Source organism: Camelus bactrianus, chromosome 13 (assembly GCF_048773025.1).
Source record: "Camelus bactrianus isolate YW-2024 breed Bactrian camel chromosome 13, ASM4877302v1, whole genome shotgun sequence".
Lineage (NCBI taxonomy): Eukaryota > Metazoa > Chordata > Mammalia > Artiodactyla > Camelidae > Camelus > Camelus bactrianus.
This window is the reverse complement of record NC_133551.1, coordinates 21398793-21422436: the sequence shown is the minus strand read 5'-3', so window position 1 is coordinate 21422436 and position 23644 is coordinate 21398793. Positions and strand designations below refer to the sequence as shown.

Below are 23644 nucleotides of genomic sequence, written 5' to 3'. Positions count from 1 at the left end.
TTTAAGTTATATAATGTGTGAGACAAGCAAGTTTATTATCACAAATATCTACCATCAGAATGTGATACAAAGATACAACAGAAAAAATCTAAGAGAACTGTTATCAAAGAACACAAGTTTAAAAATACAATGTGATTTTTATAACATACATGAGGAAAAAAATTAATTTATGGGTTAATTAAACCATACAGAGCAACTGATGATTAGAGTAAGTTAGAAGCCAACTATTCTTATTTTCACATTTCCCTTTCCTATTTTATGTGACTAGAAATTCCCAAAATTAAGTGACCCATCTTTGCAGGCTTACATATATTTTGTAACCAAAGATTGATGCTAAGCTTTAATATATTCTAACTGGTTTTCAATAAATTAGTAAAATGTTCACAGTGGGGGTGAAGCGGAGAGGGATATAAGGAAAAGAGAGCTGAATTAAACTACGAGTTTGGTAGGAGTCTTTTAAATCTCAACTACATGACAGATTCTGAAATTATTACCTGAAGATATTTGGTATTTTAATTATATAATAGATTTAGATGATTACCTGGACACTATTTTCTTGTGTTTGAAGCGGTTTTACATGAGGTGATGAAGGTTGGGTTCCTAATTTCCTATCCAAAAATACTTCTTTGCTGCAAGCATAACACCACACTCGAAGAGTAGTAAGATTCACAGTTAGGTAATGCTTTGTCTCCTGTACAGTTTCATGGGTGAGGGAGAAGAGGAACCAAAATTAGTTATAGCTGAAAACATTTCAAAAGATTATAGAAGATAAACTGCTAGCCTTTGATGAATACACTCAAAAGAGAAGATTTAAACTGGAGTACTAAAGAAACACTATTTAGATAGACTGCTAAAGCATAGTGAACAGTAACAATATCTAAGCCTACTCTAGAAGTTATTCTATCATCATTTTTCACCACTATTCACTATAAAGATAAACACAAGAGTTATTTTAAGATTTTGCCTTGCAGTTAACAATACAAGACAATAACTGACAATAGCACAATAACTATTCTAGGAGATCAGAATGGCAAAAAAACACAAATGACAAATCAAAGCACAAAACAGCTCAAGCAACAGTGAATGTGATCTTGGATATGTGAAACGCTAGCCTTTCTCAAGTAGAGTTCTGCAAGAGAACAATGCCGTATAGAAAATGACTTGACTGTTTTCTCAATTCTCCCAAGAATGGTACATAGTACCACCAGTCTAGATGCACCAAAGAGAAATAAATTAACTATGTACAATGATGCCTGAGAGCCTTGGTGTATTCAGGCTTAATTAATTCTCTTGAGGAACCGTGGATGAGGACAGGTGATGCCATAGAGATCAATATGAAAAAGACAGCTCATTCTCAATAAATGGATACTTTAGAATGGGAGATCTATCTGATACTATAGAAGAGGCATGCCCGAATTGCACAGGAACACCAAACAACCAGGGTGAAGTACAAAGGGGACACCAGATAAGAGGATGTACAGGAAAAGGTAATATAAGCTGAGACTTGAAGTTAGCCAGGTACTGTCATAAGCCTAGACATCCACTCTTGACTTCAACTCCCATATCTTCCTAATATTCCAGCTATCACCTCTACACATCTGGATGTACACTTCTTAAATCTCTACTCTCTTAATTACAACCTCATTCTAATATTGGTCTTCTTAGCAATTCTTCTCCCTACCTTTTTATAAGATAAGGCTTAACGTCTTTTATGTAAAAAAAGGAGGGAGGCAAAATTTTTGATCTCAGTTACAACTTGAATTAATAATGTTGTATTTACTTTTCCTTTCCTTCAGGCTCTCTTTAAAAAATGTCTTGCATGAAATTTTTCTATATACATACCTGAGAATGTATGGTGCTATGATCTACTTGTGATTCACCACAGCCAACATACGAACATCTATTCTACAAATAATTATACAAAAAGGAAAATAAGGTATTTTATAACATGTATAAATTCACAATAGCAGCATTACAATTACATTTTCAATTAAGTTTTGATCACATGTTTTAACTTAATGATTAAACTTCAAAAGTCAGTTATTTTAATCAAAAGATACTAGGCACAAAAGAATATAACCAGAATATTTCTAAGCTAAAAGTTGTGTCACTTCTAACAAAAGGTGAGCATAAAAGAGTTTAGTGACTTACTAAACTCTGCAAAAACTGTAAGTTAAAATTCAAAGTCTGAAGTTTAATTTTTATAATCAATAATGATCTTTTAAAAGTATGCTCATTTATGAAACCCTCTAGAGTGTCAAAAAAATCTTCTAGTTATCCTTATTTGGATACAAACTTTTATAATATCAAATGTTTGAGAAGAAACATAGACATACCTCCAAGCATGCCCAAAGGTTTGGTCCTCTAACTTTACAATCCTGACAAGAACCCTATGAAATGAAAATCACATAAATAACATCACCACTATACTGACACATCAAACAAATACTCACAAATATTCACTAATATCATAGACAAAAATTTGAGATTCAGGAACACAGAATATGACAGTAATTTATACAAAAACACATATTTGGGAGAAAAATGAATATGATTTTTTAAATGAAGGAAAAAAACTCTTACATGAGATTTTTGTATTAAATCTTCTTTCGTTATTTCACCAACTGAATCCAAATGTGGACAATGATTTCGAAAAGCTGACATTTTGTTAGAAATGTTTTCCTGTTTCTCAATGCTTTCCAAATGAGGTAATACCTACAGAAAAATTGACCAGAAAAGTTAATTTTAAAAGTGCTAATATATTAAAAATTATTAAGATACAAGATAAAAGAAAGAACCATACATGTTTACAAACTGCCCTACAAAAAGTGTATTTTCAAATATGCCTAGGTTACTGTCACAATTAAAGTTAATTTGAACATTGGAAATTTCTCTACTAAATAATCATTTTATTAAAATTGATACCCATGAGTCAATGTAAGTTTGTTTTTCCATTACTTTCACTGCTTTTTACTCTTTCTCCCATTTCACTTTTTAAATAAAAGGGGAAAACATCAGGTTACTCGTTTTAAGTATTTTTATCCTTTCTTATTTTTTAAAAGATTAATCCTCAAGCTAGAATGGAAATTGAAAAGAAAAAAATTCAAATGGAAACCTTCATTTTCATACTAGCAGCCCTCACTGATGCTATAAATGAAATAGTTTGGTATCCGAGCAATAAACCAGAATAGTCACTTTCTATCAAAGTTTCTCAACCCTGGCACCACTGACACTTTAGGCCAGGTAATTCTCTGTTGTGGGGGTTGTCCTGTGCATTGTAAGATATTTAGCAACATTTCTTCTACCTACTAGATGCCAGAACACCCTCACTACCACCGTGACCTTGACAATCAATGTCACTAGACAGTGTAAAATTTGGTCCTCTAGGGGGAAAGTCATTGCAAGCTGAGAAACACATTATTATAAGGTCCTTTCAACAACCCTGAGATAGGTATTATTATCTTCATTTGCGTATAAGGCTAAGAGAGGAAAATCTGAGTTTACATTATTAACATCTGGCAGAATTAGGATCGGAATCTCATGCGTAGGAGCAAGGACTCTGAAGTCAAATACACCCAAGGATACCACTAAGAGCAGAGTATCGTACCTGACTTACCAGGCATTGTAAGAATTAAATGAAGTAGTACATGTCATTTGTGTGGCACACAATACCAAACATATACATAAAATTTTATTAGGCACTCTGCATCACCCCTTTATATAGTTTTTCATATGACCAGTAAAGGTCGTACCTCCCTCCCTTAGGAGACAACCAGTTTAAAAAATGAGAGAAAATAACTAAGAAATGAGGTAATTTCCCAAATCAATTATAATTTTCCTAACACTCTTCAGGAGTTTCCTCAATTCCATTACGGTAAACAGAGGGCAAGGTATTTTTACAATCCTAGGACACTTAGTTTTCTCCAAGACATCACAATGTACTGCAATGTCACTAAATTTTATCTATCTCCACTGCAAATCTTATGAATCACAGAGCTAACTGATACACAGCATTCAAAGAACAGATTATCTTACGAATGGTTTAAGTGAGTCATCTCCAAGTAGAAGTCTTAAGTCTAACTCAGTAAGGATTTCTATGTCTTCTTTGGACTGTACATTCCCCAAACAGGTTTTTCACGCCCTTCATTCATCTTTGGGGTTTGAGAACACTATTTTGGAAAAAATTAAGGGACTTTCTAGGAAAGAATAAACAGTTATAAATATGCTAAAATACTAAAACATTAGTAAACACATTAAACAAAAAGGTTCTATCAAGTCAAGTAATAGTAAGTCCAATATTATACTACAACCTACAAAATACAACAGGAATCACTTTGGGGTTAACAGCAAATAAGTCATTATTTCTAAATAGTACATTATTATGTGATATTAAATAACCCACACTCCTGACTTTCAGAGCATGCAGTTAAAGTAATTGTTAATATTTTCCATTTTTAATTTATGTATGGAAGACAGTTTCCCACCCACTTCTTACTTCCCTTTGTGGTTAGAGACCTCTTTCCTCTTATCCAGTTACTTCCACTGCCAGCCATAATGGAGTAACAGGGATCAAATCTGCCTTCTTACCTTAAATAAATAAGGAATGAGACAAAATACATAAACTAATGATTTTCAGACACTGGACAACAGGCAGTAAAGGACACCGATCCCTAAGAAAATTAAAACAAGGTAACTGCCCCTGATTTACTGCCTGAAGAGAATTTCCAGGTCACAATACAGATAGAAGAAAACCCAAACAGATGTTGGTGGTCTCTAGTTGAGATACATAGATGAAAATTCAGGGAGGCCAAGGTGGCTAGAATTCACAAGGCAGAGTAATAGGAAACAAATGAATAGAGAGCAAGTGAACTCTGGAGATTTGTAAAGGGCTACAATTAAGTTTTCAGCTGAGTAGTAATGAGGAAGTACTGGAAAGGAGTTGGTAGGACAATTCTCAAAGGCAACACGGGTCTGTTTGTTTCCATGAGCCAGAGTTGAAAGATTTCATAATACAGCGGGAACAAAACGTTGTCTGGGGAAGGTATTGTCTCAGTACTGGGGAAACATTATCCCTAGACGAAAGACTACTTTGGTTCTGCCTTCAAAAGCTCAAAAGCAAGCATTACAGGGTCAAACTGTTTCCAAGGAATTTAACAGTGTCCCAAAACAAAGATGAAGGACATTTAGAAGGAATGAAAACACCCAGCATCTGAGATGATAAAAATAAAAACTTCTGGAATTCAATTCAAAATCATTAGACATACAAAGAAGGAAAATCTCACCCACAGTGAGGAGGGAAAAAAAGAGACCCAAAAACAACACAAATGATAGGATAAAGAATACACATTTTAAGGAGAGACATGGAAGAAAAAATGACCCAAATCAAGTTTCTAATGTTAAAAAAAAAATCTGAGATGAAATTAACAGTAGAGAAGACAATACAAAAGAATGATGCACTTGAAGACATAGAAAAAGGAAACTGTTCAAATTGAATCACAAAGATTGAATTAAAAAAGAGCATCACTTAGCTAGATGGAAGTCCAAATTTGATGAAAACTAAAATCCTTCAAATTGAAGCAATACAAACAAACTCAAAGTATGATATAAGAACAATTATACCATGGCATATCAAACAAGTTGCTTAAAACCAGTTATAAAAAGGACATCTTACAAGCAGCCCCAAAAGACCCGATGTATACTAGAAACAATGCAAGCCAGAAGACTGGAGCAACATCTTTACAGTTTACTGAAGGAACACTGTCAACCAGGAATCCCATAGGTAGGAAAACAAAGGCAAAATAAAGACTTCTTTAGGCAAAAGCTGAAAGAAGTTATCATCAGCATACTTGCGCTATAAAATTTGTATGTATGCTTCAGTATTTTTTCATGTTCATATAAATCATACACAAATAAATCCATGTAAAAAAATTTACCTTTTAAGGTTAAAAACAAAACAAATAAACCCATGTAAACATAATGCATGGGCCATTATATTTATATTAAATGGGACAGTTTATAAAAATAGATTTTTCAAGATTACTTTCCAAAAATGCTATAACATTTCCACTAGTAATATAAGGGAATACCATTTTCTGCACAGCAATACCATTTTCTCCACCGGCAATAGGTATGATTTTTTTTTTTTTTTTTTTACTTCTGTCACTTGATGAGCATACTGCTATATTTCACTAGTACTCTACTTTGCATTGCCGTTACATGCCTGGCTAGCTCAGTTGGTAGAGTATGAGACTCTTAATTTGCATTACCTGGACAACCTGTGAAACTGAATGTCTTTTCATGAATTTTTTTGGCCTCCTAGATTTGCTATTTCATTAACTGATTTTTTAAAATCTTTGTCCTTTTCACAACTGGGTCAACAGCCTTTTCTTATAAAAAGAATCCTGTCTCTCATACTGTAATCACTTTTTCAAACTTAGTATTTATTTATTACATTTTTAATTTTTTACTTTAATGACATACACATTAGTTTATCACCCTAACCGTCTTTAAATGTACAGTTGAGTAGCATTAAGTACACTCATACCGTTGGGCAACCAATCTCTGGAATTCATTTCATCTTGCAAAAGTGAAATTCTACAGCCATTCAACAGTAACTTCCCATTCCCCCTCTCACCAGCCACTGGCAACCACCATTTTACTTTCTGTCTCTATGAATTTGACTAGTCAGGGTACTTCCCAAGTGGAATAATACAGTATTCTTTTGGTAATTTACTTATTTTACTTAGCATAATGTCCTCAAAGTTCACTGATTTTTACAGTATATGCCAGAATTTCCTTCCTTTTCCAGGTTGAATAACATCTGATTGTATGTGTACACCGTTATTTTCTTTATCATTTCATCCATCACTGGATATTTGAGTTGCTTCCATCTTTTGGCTATTGTGAATAATGCTGCTGTGAACATGGCTGTACAACTATTCGTTCAGGTCCCTGCTTTCAATTCTTTTGGATAGATATCCATAAGTGAAATTGCTGGATCATACAATAATTCTACTTTAAATTTTTTTAGAAACCACCACCTACACATATATGTGTGTATGTGTGTATATATATATATATATATATATATGTGTGTGTGTGTGTGTGTGTGTGTGTGTGTATATGTATGTATGTATATATATATACTGCCAACCATAGTAGCTATATCGTTTTACATTTCCATTTCAGTGCATGAGGGTTGAAATTTCTTCACATCTTTCCTCATCAATACTTATTTTTCTGTTGTTTTCTGGCTTTTTTGACAGTAGCCATCCTAATACCTGTGAGGTGATATCTCATTGTGGTTTTGATCTGCACTTCTTCAGTTAGTAGTGTTAAGCATCTTTTCAGGTGCTTGTTAGTCATTTACTTAAATGCCTTCTTTGGAGAAATGTCTATTCAAAATAGTTTCTCTATTTTTTTTAAATTGGGTTGTTTCTTTTTTGTTGAGTTGTAGGAGTCCCTTATGTACTCTAGATATTTAACTCCTTATCAGATATATAACTGGCTAATATTTTCGCCCATTCCAAAGGTGACCTTTTCACTCTTTTGACTGTGTCCTTTGATGCACATAAGTTTTTAATTTGATATAGACCAAATTTATTTACTTTTGTGGCCTGTGTTTTTAGTGTCATATCCAAGAATTCACTGCCAAATCCAATGTCACAAAGTTTCCCTCTTTGTCTTCTTATAAGATTTTTAGTTCTTATGTTCAGGCCTTTGATCTACTAAAGTCAATTTTCGTATGTGGTATAAGGTAAGGGTCCAATGTCATATTTTTGCATACAGATACACAGTTGCCTAATACTCTTTCTTGAAAAGACTTTTTTCTCCATTGACAGGTCTTGGCACTCTCATCAAAAAACACCTGAACTCCCACTGGCCTGGCCCAAACTTGGCTAGACTACACTGAGGTCTCAGACTTCCCCTCCCCAGCCTTCTTCGGCCCCTCTTCTTTCCTTCTGACTGGAAAATATCAAAATACCAATGAGAGTCATTGATAACCTTGTCCAAGATGATTCTATAATATACTGTCCACAAAAACCTGATTGAAATGGGTTCAGGAGAAAAATGGGAGACATTAAGGAGACATTTTTTTGAAGGTCAATTTTGTTTGATATTATTAATAAAGCCATGCCAGTTTAAAAACAAACAAACAAACAAACAAACAAAATAAAACACTTGATCAGGTGACACTTTAATAAGATGGTGAAGTAGGCAGACCCTGAGCTCACCTCCTCCCATAGGCACACCAACATTACAACTATACACAGAGCAACTATTCATGAGAATGACTTAAAGACTAGTAGAAAAGATTTTCTAGAGCTAAAGATATAAAGAAGGAATCACAAGATGGATAAGTGGAGCACAGATGCAGTATAGTCAAGACCCACACCTGGGTAGGCAGCCCACAAACAGGAAAATAACCACAACTGCAGAGGTTCTCCCCAATAGTGAGGGTCTGAGCTCTACACTGGGCTCCCCAGCCTGAGGGTTTTGCCCAAGGAAGATGAGCCCCCAGAACATCTAGCTTTGAAGGCCAGCAAGACTCGAGGATGGGAGAGTTGGAGATCTGTAGAAAACAAAATTCCACGTTTAAAGGGCACATGCAAAATTTCACATGCCTCAAGACTTAGCACAAAGGCATTAATTTGAAAGGAGCCTGGATCAGACCAACTTGCTGATCTTGGAGAGCATTCTGGAGAGGCAGGAGGCAACTGGGACTCCCCTTGGGTCGGACACGTGGTGGTAGTCATTTTGGGGAGCTCATTCTATCATGAGGACACTAGTGCTGACAAAGCCATTTTCAAGTCCTCCTTCTAGCTTATTAGAGCTGAGGGGTCCCTACCTGCCAATCAGCATCAGCCCTGGGAAACCCCAGACCCTGCAGCCAACCATGCCAGGACCTGGACCTGCCCACCAGTGACTGGCAACCTCCACAAGACGCAGGACCTGGCAGCCAAACAGGCCAGAGGCCAGCCCCATCCCCCACCCACCAGCACACCTACAGTAGTCAGCCCTGACACAACAGAAGGCTGCACACAGCCCACGTAGGTGACAACCCCTAATGCATATAGCTCTGATGACCAGAGGGGACTGGGCTGTTGGGCCCCATAAGACATCTCTTACATAAGACCTCTTCACCAAGGTCAGGAAATGTAACTGACCAACCTAATGCACAGAAATAAAAACAAAACCAGTCAAAAAGAGGAAAGAGAGGATTATATTCCAAAAAAAAAAAAACCTCAAAAGAACTAAGGGAAGTGAAAATAAGTAATCTACCTGATAAAGGGTTCAAGATAATGACTCTAAAGATGCTTAACAAAGAAAAATGGATGAACACAGAGTGAAGCTTAACAAAGAGTTAGAAAGTAAAAAGAACCAATCAGAGCTGAAGAATACAATAAATGAAATTAAAATTACACTAGAAGGGATCAACAGTAGATTAGATGATACAGAAGAATGGATCAGCAAACTGGAAAACAGAGTATGGAAACCACCCAAGATGAACAACAAAAGTAAAAACAATTTTATTAAATAAGGACAATTTAAGACTTCTAAAACAACATCAAACATACTAACATCAGCATTATAGGGTTCCCAGAAGAAGAGAGAGAGTGTATTTGAAGACATACAGCTGAAAATATCTTTAACCTAGGAAAGGAAACATTCAGGTCCAGGAAGCACAGAGAGTTTCAAATAAGATCAACACAAAGACATCCACACCAAGACACACTGTAACACACATTAAAACAAAAAAATTAAAAATAACCTTTTAAAAAATTTAAAAACAAAATAAAATTTAAACTTTTTTAATTAAAAAAAAATTAAAAAGAGAGAATCTTATAAGTAGTAAGAAGGCAACTAGTTACATACAACAGAACTCCCATAAAACTGTCAGCAGACTTTTCAACAGAAATTTTGCAGGCCATAAAGGAGAGGCATATATATAATGATATATTTAATATGATAAAAAGAAAAAATCTTCAACTAAGACTATTCCACCTGGCAAGGTTATCATTCAGATTCAAAGGAGAGGTAAAGAGTTTTATAGACAAGCAAAAGCTAACAGTTCAGCACCACTAAGCTGGCCTTACAAGAAATGTTAAAGGCACTTCTCTAGGTGGAAAAAGGCCACAAGTAGAAATATGAAAAATTGTGAAAGTAAAAAATCTCACCAGTAAAAGCAAATATACAGTAAACATAGTAGATCACTTATAACACTACTATGAAGGTTAAAAGACAAAAGTAGTAAAGTCCAAATCCACAAAAAAGGATATGCAAAACAAAAATATAAAAGATGTCAAAAGAAGTGTCTTGGTGGGGCAGGGAGAATAAAGATATAGGGTTGTTTGAATGTGCCAAGCTTAAGAAATCTGCAACTTAAAACAAACATGTACATATACAGATTGTCATATATAAACCTTATAGTAACCACAAGCCAAAAATCTATAATACATACACAGCAAAAAAGGGAAAGTAATACAAACATAATACTAAAGATAGTTATCAAATTACAAGACAGCAAAAGAAGGAACAAAAACAAACTATAAAAACAACCTCAAACAATTAACAAAATGATAATAATCACATATCTAGCAATAACTACTTTAAATGTAAATGGACTAAATGCTCCAATCAAAAGACACAGAGTAGCTGAATGGATACAAAAATAAGACCCATATATATGCAGCCTACAACAGATTCACTTCAGATCTAAAAAGACAGATGAAAAGTGAGGAGATGGAAAAAGGTATTCTATACAAATGGAAATGAAAAAAAAAAAAAAACCTGGAGTAATACTCATATCAGACAAAACACACTTTAAAACAAAAACTGTAACAAGAGACAAAAAAGGACATTACATAATGATAAAGTGATTAATCCACAAAGAAAATACAACAATTTTAAATATACACACACACAACATAGGAAAACATACACACATAAAGCAAATATTAATAAACATAAAAAAGAAACTGACATTAACACAATAATAGTAGGGGACTTTATAAACATCCTACTAATGTCAATGGACAGATCACCCAGACAGAGTATCAATAAGGGAGAAATGGCCTTCAATGAATACCTTAGACCAGATGGACTTAATAAATATACATAGAATATTCCATCCAAAAGCAGAATACATATTCTTTTCAAGTGTACATGGAATATTCTCCAGGATAGATCACATGCTAGGCCACAAAACAAATCTCAATAAATTTAAGAAAACTCAAATCATATCAAGCATCTTTTCCAGCCACAACGGTTTGAGATGAGAAATCAACTACAAGAAAAAAGTAAAAAAAACACAAACACGAGGAGGCTAAGCAATATATTACTAAGCAATCAATGAGTTACTGAAGAAATCTAAGAAGAAATAAAAAAATACCTGGACACAAATTAAAATGGAACCATAACAATCCAAAATCTGTGGGATGCAGTGAAAGCAGTTCTAAAAGGTAACTTACAGTGATATAAGTGTACCACAGGAAAGAAAAAAAAAAACTCAAATAAACAACCTAAGCTTACATCCAAAGGAACTAGAATAAGAACAGGCAAAATCCAGTTAGTAGAAGGGAAAAATCATAAACATCAGGGCAGAAATAAATGAAACAGAAACTAAACAATGAAAAGATTAATGAAACTTAGAACTAGTTCTTTGAAAAGACAGACAAAATTGATAAACCTTTAGCCAGACTCATCAAGAAAAAGAGAGTACCCAAATAAATATGAGAAATGAAAAAGGAGAAGCTATAACTGACACTACAGAATTCAGTGGATCAGAGGAAATTAATGCAAACAGTTATACACCAATAAATTGGACAACCTAGATGAAATGGATATATTCCTAGAAACCTACACTCTCCCAAGATTGAATCAGGAAGAAATAAAAAATATGAACTTGTTGATTACCAGTAATGAAACTGAATCAGTAATTAAAAGAAAAAGAAAAACAAAAAGCTTCCCCCCTAAAGAAGTCCAGGCTTCACAGAAGAATTCTACCAAATTTAGAAAAGAGTTAATATCTATCCTTCTCAAACTATTCCAAAAAATTGAAGAGGAAGGAATCCTTAGAAATTCATTCTACAAGGCCAGCATCACCCATACCAAAATCATATAAAGAAACCACAAAAAAAGACAATTTTACAGGCTCATATCACTGATGCGAAACAGACACAAAAATCTCAACAAAATTTTTAGCAAACCGAATTCAACAATACATTAAATGGATCATACACCATGATCAAATAGGTGTTATCCCAGGAATGCAAGGATGGTTCAATATCTACAACTCAGTCGATGTGATCTATCACATTAACAAGTCAAAGAATAAAAATAGTACACTTATCTCAATATATGCAGAAAAAAGCCTTTGACAAAATTCAACATCCATTTATGATAAAAGCTCTCAACAAAGTGGGTATTAAGGGGCCATACCTCAACATAATAAAGCCCATATATAATAAGCCCATAGCTAACATCACACTCAATGGTGAAAATTTGAAAGTATTTCCTTTAAGATCAGCAACAAGGTAAGGATATCAACTCTCACTACTTTTACTCAACCTAGAAATTGAAAGTCCTAGCTTCAGCAATCAGACAAGAAAAAGAAATGAAAGGTATTCAAATTGGAAAAGAAGGAGTAAAACTATCACAGATACACACAATATAAAAAATTTCTAAAGACATCACTAAAAAACTATTAGAATAAATTAATCCAGTAATGTTGCAGGATACAAAATTAACATACAGAAACCTGTTGTGTTTCTATACACTAATAATAAACTATCAGAAAGAGAAATTAAGAAGACAATCCTATTTACAATGGCACAAAAACATAACAATAAATCTAACCAAGGAGGTAAAAGACTTGTACTCACAAAACTGTAATAAGATGATGAAAAAAAAAAAAAAAAAAAACAACTGAAGATGACTCAAATAAATGAAAAGCTATACCATACTCGCAGATTGGAAGAATATTGTTAGAATAACCATATTACCCAAGGAAATTTACAAATTCAATGCAATCTCTATGAAAATACTAAAGGTATTTTTCACAGAAATAATTTTAAAATTTATATGGAAGCACAAAGACTCCAAATAGCCAAAATAATCTTGAGAAAGAACAAAGCTTGAGGTATCACGCACTCTGATTTCAAACTATACTACAGAGCAACAGTAATCAAAACAGTATTACAGGGGCACAAAAACAGGCACATAGGTCAATGGAAAGAAGAGAAGGTGAAAAAATAAACCCATATATACAAAAACAGTCAGCAAATCTATGACAAAGGAGACAAAAACATACAATGAGGAAATGACAGTATCTTCAATAAATGGTGCTGGGTAAACTGGACAGGCACATGCAAAATAATCAAACTGGACTTTGTCATACCATACACAAAAATAAAATCAAAATGGATTAAACACTTAAGTGTAAGACCTAAAAGCCATAAAATTCCAAGAAGAAAACACAGGGAGTATGCCCTTTGACTCTGGTCTTAGCAATATTTTTTTGATTATTATCTCCTTAGGCAATGGAAACAAAAGCAAAAATAAACAAATGGGAGTATGTCAAACTAAAAAGCTTTTGCATGGCAAAGGAAACTATCAACAAAATGAAAAGTCAGTCTACTGAATGGGAAAAGATATTTGCAAATGATATATTCAATAAAAGGTTAACATCCAAAATATATAAAGAACTCATACAACCCAACATCAAAGAAACCCCCCAAAAACCAAAAATCTGATTTTAAAAATTGGTATTTTGAATAGGCATTTTCCAAAGAAGATATACAGATGGCCAGCAGACACATGAAAAGATGCTCAACATCTCTAATCATCAGGTAAACATAAATCAAAACCACAATAAAGTATCACTTCACACCTAAGAATGGCTGTTATCAAAAAAACAACAAGTGTTGGCGAGGATGTGGAGAAAAAGAAACCCTCATACACTGTTGGTGGGAATGTAAACTGGTCCAGCCACTATAGAAAACAGCATGCAAATTCCTCAAAAAATTAAAAATACAACTGTCATATGATCCAGCAGTTCCATTTTTGGGTATTTTTCTTAAGAAAACAAAAACACTAATTCAAAAACATATATAATGCACCCCTACATTCAATGCAGTATTATCTACTAATAGCAAAAATAATGGAGGCAACCTAAATGTCCATCAACAGATGGATGGATAAAGATGGAGTGTGTGTGTGCATGTGTGTGCACACATGCGTGTGTGTGTGTATATATATAGGGAGAGAGAGGTGGGGGGGGACTATTACTCAGCCATAAAAAAGAATGAAATCTTGCCATTTGCAACAACATGGATGGACCTAGAGGGTCTATGCTAAGTGAAATAAGCCAGCATGAAAAAGACAAATACTGTATGATTGTACGTATATATAGACTCTGAAAAGAAAACAAATGAGCATAACAAAACAGAAAAAGACTCATAGACACAGAGAACAAACAGGTATTTGCCAGAGGGGAAGGGATGAGGGGATGACAAAAAACAAAAATAAAGGTAACTATGTGAAGTAATGCTAATTAGGTTGACTGTGGTGATTGCTTCACAATGTATGTAATGAAACCATCACACTGTACAACTTAAATATATACAATTTCTGTCAATTATACCTCAGTAAAGCCAAAAATGGATTTTTAAAAAAAATTGACCGCATATGTGACCATATTATTTTTGGTCTCTATACGTTGGTCTCTATGCCTGTCTTAGTGGCAATACTATTAACTTTCTTACAGTATGCTTTATCATTAAAGGTTTTAATTTTTATAAAATCAAACACACCTTACTTCATAATAGCTTCTAAGTTTCTCATCTTTAAGGCTTCCTTTACCCTAATTTACAGAGCTAAAGCTGAATAACCTTAATTTTTCTTTTTACAGGGCTTTAATCTAGAGTTTATCTTAAGACAGGAATCCAATTTCATTTTTTTCCAGATGGGCAGACATTTGTAGCAGCACCATCTGTTATATAATCTACCCATTTCCCACTGAATTTTAATACTATCTTTACCCTTTATTAAATTTACACATAATATATTTCTGAATTCTATTTTGTTCTACCACTCTGTCTATGCCCATACCATATTAATCTGATTCAGAGACTACATATTCTATATAGAATATTTTGATAACTGTAAGACATACCTCCTTCACTGTTCCTTTTCAGTTTCCTTGGCTAGACTCTAAATACTCTAGAAAATTTGATAGTTTTATCTTTTATATTCTAATATTAATACCAGTTATTTAATTTTACTGTTTTAACACATTTATTAGAATCTCTAAAGGCAATCTTGAATATAAAGGTGATTGAAAGCATCATGTCATGGTTCTTCTATTGACGGTTCTGCCATTTAGGTTATTTGCTACAATTGTCTTGTAGTCTTAATTTACCACATTTTAAAAATTACAAATGGTCTCTTTTTTAATTGAAGTATAGCTGATTTACAATATTATATTAATTAGAAATAGTCTTAATGAACTCTATTTAATGTCTTTTCAGCAGCTACTGATGGCTTACTTTACTCCTTGTTTCATTTGTTGGTATCTATTATCATAACAGATTTGATACTATGATCCTTGCATTGATGTAATATATCCTATTGGGTCAAAATGTACTATTAGTCCATTGCTTCATATCTAGATTCTACTGGCTAATATTGTATTTAGAAATTCTGCATTTCTAGGTATAAGTGAGACTGACCTTTTTTGGCAGCACTTTAATCAGGGATAAAAGTGTGTGTGCGCTTCACAGAAAACATCAATAGCTTTACATCTTCTATACCATAGGTTTAAAAAAATATATATATATATATATATATGGTGTTCATAAATTAAACGAAAGTCAGCTGTGAAACTATCTGCGCTGCCTCTTTCAAGGAAAGATCCTTAAGTGGGAATTGGTCAATTCAAGTTTTTTTTACTTCTTGGGTCAATTTTACTAATTTATACACATTTTACTGTAAATTATCCATTTATCTTGATTTTCAACTTTGGCATCGTGCCATAGCATGTAATATTCTTAAGAAGGTTTGCCTAAGATTGCATTAGTCTCTCCTATAGCTGGGTATCTATGATGTTTCCTTTCTCATTTCTAACATTGCGTATTTTTATGTAATTTTTCCCCCATCTATATGAGGTTTATCTAGTTCATTGGTCCTTGTAAAGAACCAGCTTTGGGATTTATTCTTTCCATTATTTTTGTTTTGTTGTTTCTAATTCCATTAATTACAGTTTTATCTTTAATCCCCACGTCCTACTTGGTTTTGGTTTTATTTTCTTAATCCCTAAATACGGGTATTGAATTCTCTTAGTTTTGTTTACTTAATAATGAAAGTATTTAAATTATACATTGTCCTCTAAATACCAATGTTTGCCAGTGGAATGCTCTCCTTCTTAATGCTTTCTAGATAGCATACAATTTCACCTTTGATTTTAAAATATTCTTAAGCCCATCCACAGAAGAATGGATATATAAACAGTATATTCACGACTGAATACTATAGACAGTGTAACTTCATGAACTAGATGGATAATTTATGAACGTGGATATATCTAAAGGACATAATGTTAAGTGGGAAAAAAAGAGGCAGAATGATACATACATACTCTGTGATACCACTAAAATTAAAATGTAAAACATGCTAAACAGCACATTGTATCTGGATGTAAACATCCATTGTAAAAGCATAAAAATACAGCTTTGAAGGTTATGTCCTCAGAGCAAAGAAGAAAGGCGGACTAGGGAAAGACTCAAATAAGCCCTCTCTGTTCTGCTATTAATTTTCTGGTATTCAAGCAACATAACGAGAATTAATGCATATAAACAAAAACTAACAATTTGTACTAGGGCTATTTAGCATTTCCTATAATTAAACACAACACATCAAAACAGAAGGCCTGTAAAATTCTAGTTACCTAGCTTTACTCAGTTAATTCACTATGGTAACAGGATCATTCTTTTATTCCTTCCTTTGATATTTATTGAGAGAAGGGCATTCAAATATAGGAGGATAAGACAATAGTAGCCTTTAGCTACTTGAATTTCCTCTCAAAGTGTACACCAAAACAAAGAAGGCATGCATGTTTCCATTCTGGTCTGAAAGTCTGTTCACAGGAGGTAGGTTCAGGATATTAGAAAAAAGAGGCAACATGAAAGCAGTAAAAAAAAAAAATAGTAATAATAATAGTTTTATATGAAAATGCTATTTGTTCAGTCTACAGAAGTAGCTCCCACAAAACTCTGAGACTCCTCTAAAAGCCTGTGAATCACAGGTTGGGAATTACTAGGGAGCACAAAACAATTCAAATTTTGCATGAAAATTAAGGCTTTCCATAATTTCACCTCAATTTGTCCTTACCTTTGCAATCTTTTATCAGGCAACTTTTTTCTCTATCTACCTATCTAGACTATTTGAAATTTCCTCAGCCATAATGATGGTAATAACAACTGAAAATTTTTCTGGGTTGAAACAATTGCATTCATGTTGCATGATGTACAGCTTTGGGGAGGCTCAACTGCCCATCTGTAGATTCAAAACTGCTTCTGAAGATACTACTTTTAAGGGGGCGGGGTGGGGGGGTGGGATACTTTAGCTGTATCCAAGTTTCAGGCCCCAAATTCTGACCGTCATCCTAATAACAGACTAACAGACAGTCAAATTTTAATACTGAAAAAGCATAGAGACCAGTGTTATTAATATTCACTATACATCAAGACATAGTTGGTAACCTAAGAACCTTTTAATATTGAAAAACTGCCCACACTACACTATCTAGTCTATTTCAAAAAGTAAAGATATCTAAAGAATCAAGTTCAAGTGACTGAGAAAAAATTTATGTCAGAACTGGTAGCTAATTTATTAAACAGAAAATTAATATGAATCCATAAGAAAGTCTGTACTAGCAGTTAGAAGAACTGTTCAATATTTTTAACCAAATCGGATAAAGACACATAAGGCAGGCTAGTGAAATCTAACTATAAAATCATAAAAATAAGTTTTTAAAGAAAAATAATTTACTTAGAAAAGTGAGCTAAAATTAACAAGGATGGGTGTAATATGCTATATTGGGATTAAACAAATCTACTGTCTAAAGTAAGGCCAAAAAAAGAGTTTCAGGTATTTAGATTCTAGATGCTAGAAGATGCATAAAACAACTGCAATTATTACTCAATTTATCAATGGGATAGATTTCAGAATAAAAAAAGCCAGTCTTATTGTACTGATTAACTAAGTAGATTATATCTTGAATATTTTATTTATGAAGAATACTAAAACTACAGAATAAGAATGCCTTCCACACAGTCTTAAACTGAAAACTGTATCTTCTGATAAAGACAACACTGTGGCTAAGAGTAAAGTTTCGGGAGCAAGGCCACCTGAGTTCAAATCCAAGCTCCACTGTGTCCTAGGTTTGTGACCAGAATTAAGTTTCTTCTCTGTGCCTAAATTCCCTCATCTATAAAGCTGAGATAATGACAAATATCTATGTCATGGAGTTTGGGTAGGGGGGAGGTTTACATAACATATATATGTTAACATACATAAAGTGCTTAAAGCAGAATGACAATAAGCACTCAATAAATGTTAACTATTATATGGAAAAATTGAAAGCACTGACGTTTAGACAGCAGAAGGCCATGGAGACGTTTAATTTATGAAGTCTGCTGCACTAAAAGAACTGTGTTTCTTGTCCTTTAAACAAATATTTTTTTCAAATCTTCACACAGATCTCACAGTCCTATAAATCCTCCCCTAATTATTCTTAATTTTCATTCAAACCATAACACAGAAAAATAAATTTAGTACTAAGCTTCCATTTTCCCTCTTCCTAGAAAACATGTCCTTTAGACCCTTAACAGTCTAATTAATGAGAGTGTCATTAAGTCTATTAAGAGAACTATATAATCTCCTGATTTCTCTACCTGCAATCTATCTGATCTAGAATCTATTCGTAGCACTGCCACAATAAATCATCCAAAAGAACAGCTTCCATTTGGCAGGCTCACTCTAAATATAAACTCCCACTGAGATGTGTAAACATTAATTAGCATTTCCTATAAAGAAAAAATAATCTGTCCGACAATGGCAAAGTATAGTCAACTGTAGTCTTATCTAGTTGAAATAACTGTGACAGACACTAAGGGGAGGGGCAGGGACGCGGAGAGGGAGAACAAGAATTAACGAATATAATAGAGTTCCAATAGAGGCTCAAACCAGTTGATGGTAATTTTCACCCCAAGTCACTTCAAAGCAAGAATGGAGAGGTAATTAAATTAACAGAACATTACGGGACAATCATTAAAACTACTTAAGTAAAACATGTAGAATCATGGAAAAATAAATGTAACCACCATATTCAAATGAGAACCACTCCAAGAAATTTTGTCTGTTTTTCTTTACCAGAATATTGTTGACTATAAAAAAGTATCAAAATTTATTCATCTAAATAATGCCTCTACTAATAATACTGTAAATTCCTCCCTCAGGATTTTATAAATAGTTAAAAATTATAGGAAATGGTCTTACTTTACATCACATTCAGTCTCATATTTTCACCATATTGCCGTATTTCAGGACTGTGCTAGGCCCTAGGAATATAGAGACTAATTTAACAAGGCAAAATAAAGTATGAGCCAGACACTGTATGTCTAGTGAGAGTGGCAGCACTGTTCAAATCTCCACCCTACTTTCCATTTTGAATGACTGGTCAACTACACCCACTTTATCAACACTCTTCAACACCCTGTAGTTCCTTTATTTTCCTCAAGTAACCAATTCGAATGTCAGTGACCTCTGTCAACTCTCCTCAATAACAAGTTATCTAACTCTCAAACCTCAACACCATTTTACAGTCCCTCCTCACTTCCTATATTCTCTCAATTACCAAATTCGCCTGCTTGCTTCTTTATTCCATCCCTTTCACTCAATTCACTTTTCTTCTAGGTCTCCACCTAAATTGAGGCTTTTATTTCACCTCTGGATTATTTAATGAGAATGCCTATTAACTGACACAGTTGACATCTGGCTCCCCCTACCTCTTCAGCTCACCCTGCAGGTGGTACAGATAGTATCCTGACACCTTTCCACCTCAATCAAGTCTCTGCTTCTCAAGTTCTCCAGCCTATCAGGAGCTTGCCCAATTCTAGCTACAGGAAGAGGAAGTGCTCAAGGCATTTCAAGGACAATCTCAATCAGTGAGGACTGGGGTTAGGTGGAAAAACCCCTCAGCTTCCCTTCATTTGCTAGGGCAATTTGGAGACAGTTCTACAAAAGTCTCCACAGGATTAAGCTCCTAGGTGCCCATCCATTGGCCTTTTTTCCTTTCCTTGACTCTTTGTCCACTCTCTCACTTGTGCTTCCCGGCATCTCACCTGCACCCACGTTATCTCAAGGTCTGCTTTCAAGACAGCACTTCAGAGAAACTACAAGGACCACAAAAGTGACTCTATCAAGACCTAGCTTAACCTAAAGCTGCCCAAGTGTTCTCTTGGTCTCAATCTTTGCCAGTTACAGCTCATTCTGCATTCATGTGGATCACTTCCAGTGAAACATTTTCAATGAAGTCTTTCATAATTTCTTTTTTCCATCTCCTATTAACTAACATATGAACCATAACTTATTATCACCAAATTGTTCTACTGATCTTTTCTCAAATGTAACTTGTAGCTTTCCAAGAACGCAATCATCTGTTCATTTTAGAAATGTCCTCCAATTCCCCTGCTGAAAACCTTGCAAAGTTCCCTCATCTCAAATACCATCTCTGCCAGGACCCAGTCACCAGTAATGTTTCCCTCACCTAAATTCCCGATTATAATATTCATAAGACATTTTATTGCAGTTGTGTAAAAAAACTACCCTACTTGACCACAAGCCTGACTCCAAGTTGTTAGAGGGCAAAAGCCATGTTCCATTCTTTTATTTTCCAAAGGGCTTTCTCTGGTAGACTCACAGATACTGACCTACTTAACCTTCTAAAGTAACTTTTGAAAGGAATATTTATTTTGCTATATGAATTTTCTTATATATTAGTTCTCTTGATATATATATACAATATAGTATATACACAATATACAATATATACTATATTGCACAAAATGCATGCTCTTTTTTATAGACAAACCAACTGTACTTATCAGACTCTTTGGAACTGTGCTACTTATCAAAATGCTCCTGAAATCACATGTAGACTTTACCTTTTAAAGTTTAAAAAACTACACTAAAAAAAGCTGTTACTTATTCCATTGTTTTTTAGAAATGACATTTCACATTTCTCACCAAAAATCTCTTGCCATCTTATGTACTTCATTCTCCTGCAAAGGGTCCACAGCCTATCACACGTAATAGTTCACAGTGCTCCAATATCTAGCTGAATTCCAATTTATATCAAAGGTTACTTCAGTAAGATTATTTCAGGCTTCAGGGAAATTTTGATCCTTACACAATCTCGCAATGCTTCTGTCATGGGAAAAGACTTTATTTCTTGGCTTTTCTAACTCAGAGGATTGGCATGAAGATCAAATAAGATTGTATATGTGAAAGGTCGTTGAAAATTCTAACACCAATACATGAATGTAAGAATTATCGCCTTAATTCTGAGTTTCAAATGATTAAAATCATCTATTTACTACACTCGAATGCCATTAAACTTCACTGTTGTTATTCACTTATTGGCAGGTTATAAAGAGCTCACAAAAAACAAAAAAGTAAAAGCCGGCAATAAACCAGACCAAAAATAAGAAGCAATCTTAAGTAGATCCTCCCTCTTGCATATAGCAGGAGGTCAAATATTTTATGCTAGGAATATTTTTGTACGGTCCTTTTTTTTAATTCTGTCAAAGTAAATTAAATAGCATAAAGCTTCTCGGCATAGTGTGACTATTATTACCACTTTTTCTTAAAATCAGCATTGTCTTTCAATAAGATTCCTAATTTTCCACATGTTTATATTAATAGCATGAAGACAAACAATATTTGTATGACGTTCAAATCAAATAGCCTATTATCTGATTTGGTCAGACCTTTCCAGATGATCAGTTGCCCAAACCAGAAACGGAACTAGGACAGCCTCATTAATTTTTGAAACAGGTTTTCCTTAAAGGAAATGCAATCTGATTAAACTAAAAAAATTCTATACATCTGTTAAGTAGTAAGTCTAGAGATGCTTGTGGTAAAATTTGGCGTCACTTTAGAGGCTATGCTCCTGCTAGTACATTCCCCTCTAGCCCAGTTTTCCCGGTCTAATACTGATTATATGAGAAGGTAAACCCTAAAAATACTTGAGTGCAAAACATCTAGAGTCAACCAACAGCTCAACTTGCACACTGTAAATATTCAAATGAAGGGCGTTTAGTAGTAGGTAAATATGTAAGAAGAAAGGTCTGGGAAACCACACACCATGGAAATGGATTCAAACAAAAGCTGCAGATGGACAGACCGTAAGGGGTAACCTCAGAAACAGTCAGGATCAAATATTCGTCAGAAGACAATTCTAGCGGCGATGACACCTAGGTTTTCCAGCTGACAACAATGAATAACGGGGCGCCTGAGAATGCAAGAATGAGTTCGATCCCCTAACTGCGCCGCAAAGCGAAACCACAACCCGGGAGCCACCGCGCTGCGGGGTTTTCAGTCGTCTGCGCCCACCGTGGGGGAATGGCAAGCCGGAATGGGGAGACCAAGGAAAGGAGCGGAGCCCCTTTCAGGGACTCGCCTCACCCCTCCTACCTCCCGCTTCCCAGGGAGCGCCCCCTGGGTCCCCTTCCTCAAATCAGCGACTGACTTGCGTCCTCCGCCGACCCCTACCGGAGCGGCCACCAGTTCATCCCCGCAGAGCAGAGTACTGGAACGGCCTAGGCCTTCTATCCGCCCGCGCACCCACCACCACCCCCAAGAAAAAGAGGCCGCTACAGCTATCAGAGCCCCGGCGTGCGGGACAAGAGAAAGAGCGAGAGCGCAGACCCGCCCCCGCCGCAGGCAAGGCGCCCTTCGGCCCCGCGCCCCTCCCAGCAGCGTCGCACTCACCTCCACGGCCTTCCCCACGGGCCCCGCCAGCGCGGCCAACGATGGCCTGCGGCCGCACCGCCACAAGCTCCTCTTTTCCTCTCCTGGCCCAGGAGAGGGGCGGCGTCGCGTCTGGAGGGCCGGAAAACGGCTCCGCAGCTCAGCCCGCGGGGTCCCCGCCTCCCGAGCCGGCCACTTCCCGCAGCCGCCGCCGCTCCTTCCGGTGTTTCCGCGGCCGCCGCAGGCGTCTCGGGCGTCGCGGGAGGGCGGGGAGGGGCGGGGCTGCTGGGAGAGACCGCCCCGCCCCTGGGGCGTGGCCGCGGCGGCCGGGTCCAGGTGCGGAGACCCAGGCCTTCTCTCACCGCTGGGACTTCCAGAGTAGCTAGTGGTACGGGGACCGTGTACAGGCGGAGTAGTTTTAGATTTGGGGCACTTTTCGTTTTTACACCTATTCTCCCCTTCTTCCACAGTCATTCTACGACCATTAGCAGCTCTTGTCTCGATGCATTACAGAATTACCTTGAGGCTCCCCACTGAAGGGCCTCAGGTTTCTGACACTGTGCAAAGAAATATTAGACTATTTATCTCAATTCAACACTTTTTCCTTCCTTTC

At 35.5% G+C, this 23644-nt stretch overlaps 1 protein-coding gene across 4 annotated transcripts in view; it reads right to left on the bottom strand.

Moving 5' to 3' along the window:
• Positions 1-23285, bottom strand: part of USP33 (ubiquitin specific peptidase 33) — a 53857-nt gene extending 30572 nt beyond the window's left edge. For 2 of the 4 annotated variants that reach the window (XM_074376191.1, XM_074376192.1), the window contains exons 1-5: positions 23053-23285; positions 2584-2715; positions 2337-2390; positions 1843-1905; positions 542-691 (exon numbers count right to left, since the gene is read on the bottom strand). In XM_074376191.1, coding sequence (XP_074232292.1) covers positions 542-691; positions 1843-1905; positions 2337-2390; positions 2584-2664 — 348 coding nt within the window. In that variant the 5' untranslated portion in view covers positions 2665-2715; positions 23053-23285. Of the gene's footprint in view, positions 1-541; positions 692-1842; positions 1906-2336; positions 2391-2583; positions 2716-4035; positions 4197-23052 lie in introns of all 4 variants that reach the window. The other 2 variants (XM_074376194.1, XM_074376193.1) reach the window with 2 other exon arrangements.
• Positions 23286-23644: the final 359 nt, after the last annotated feature.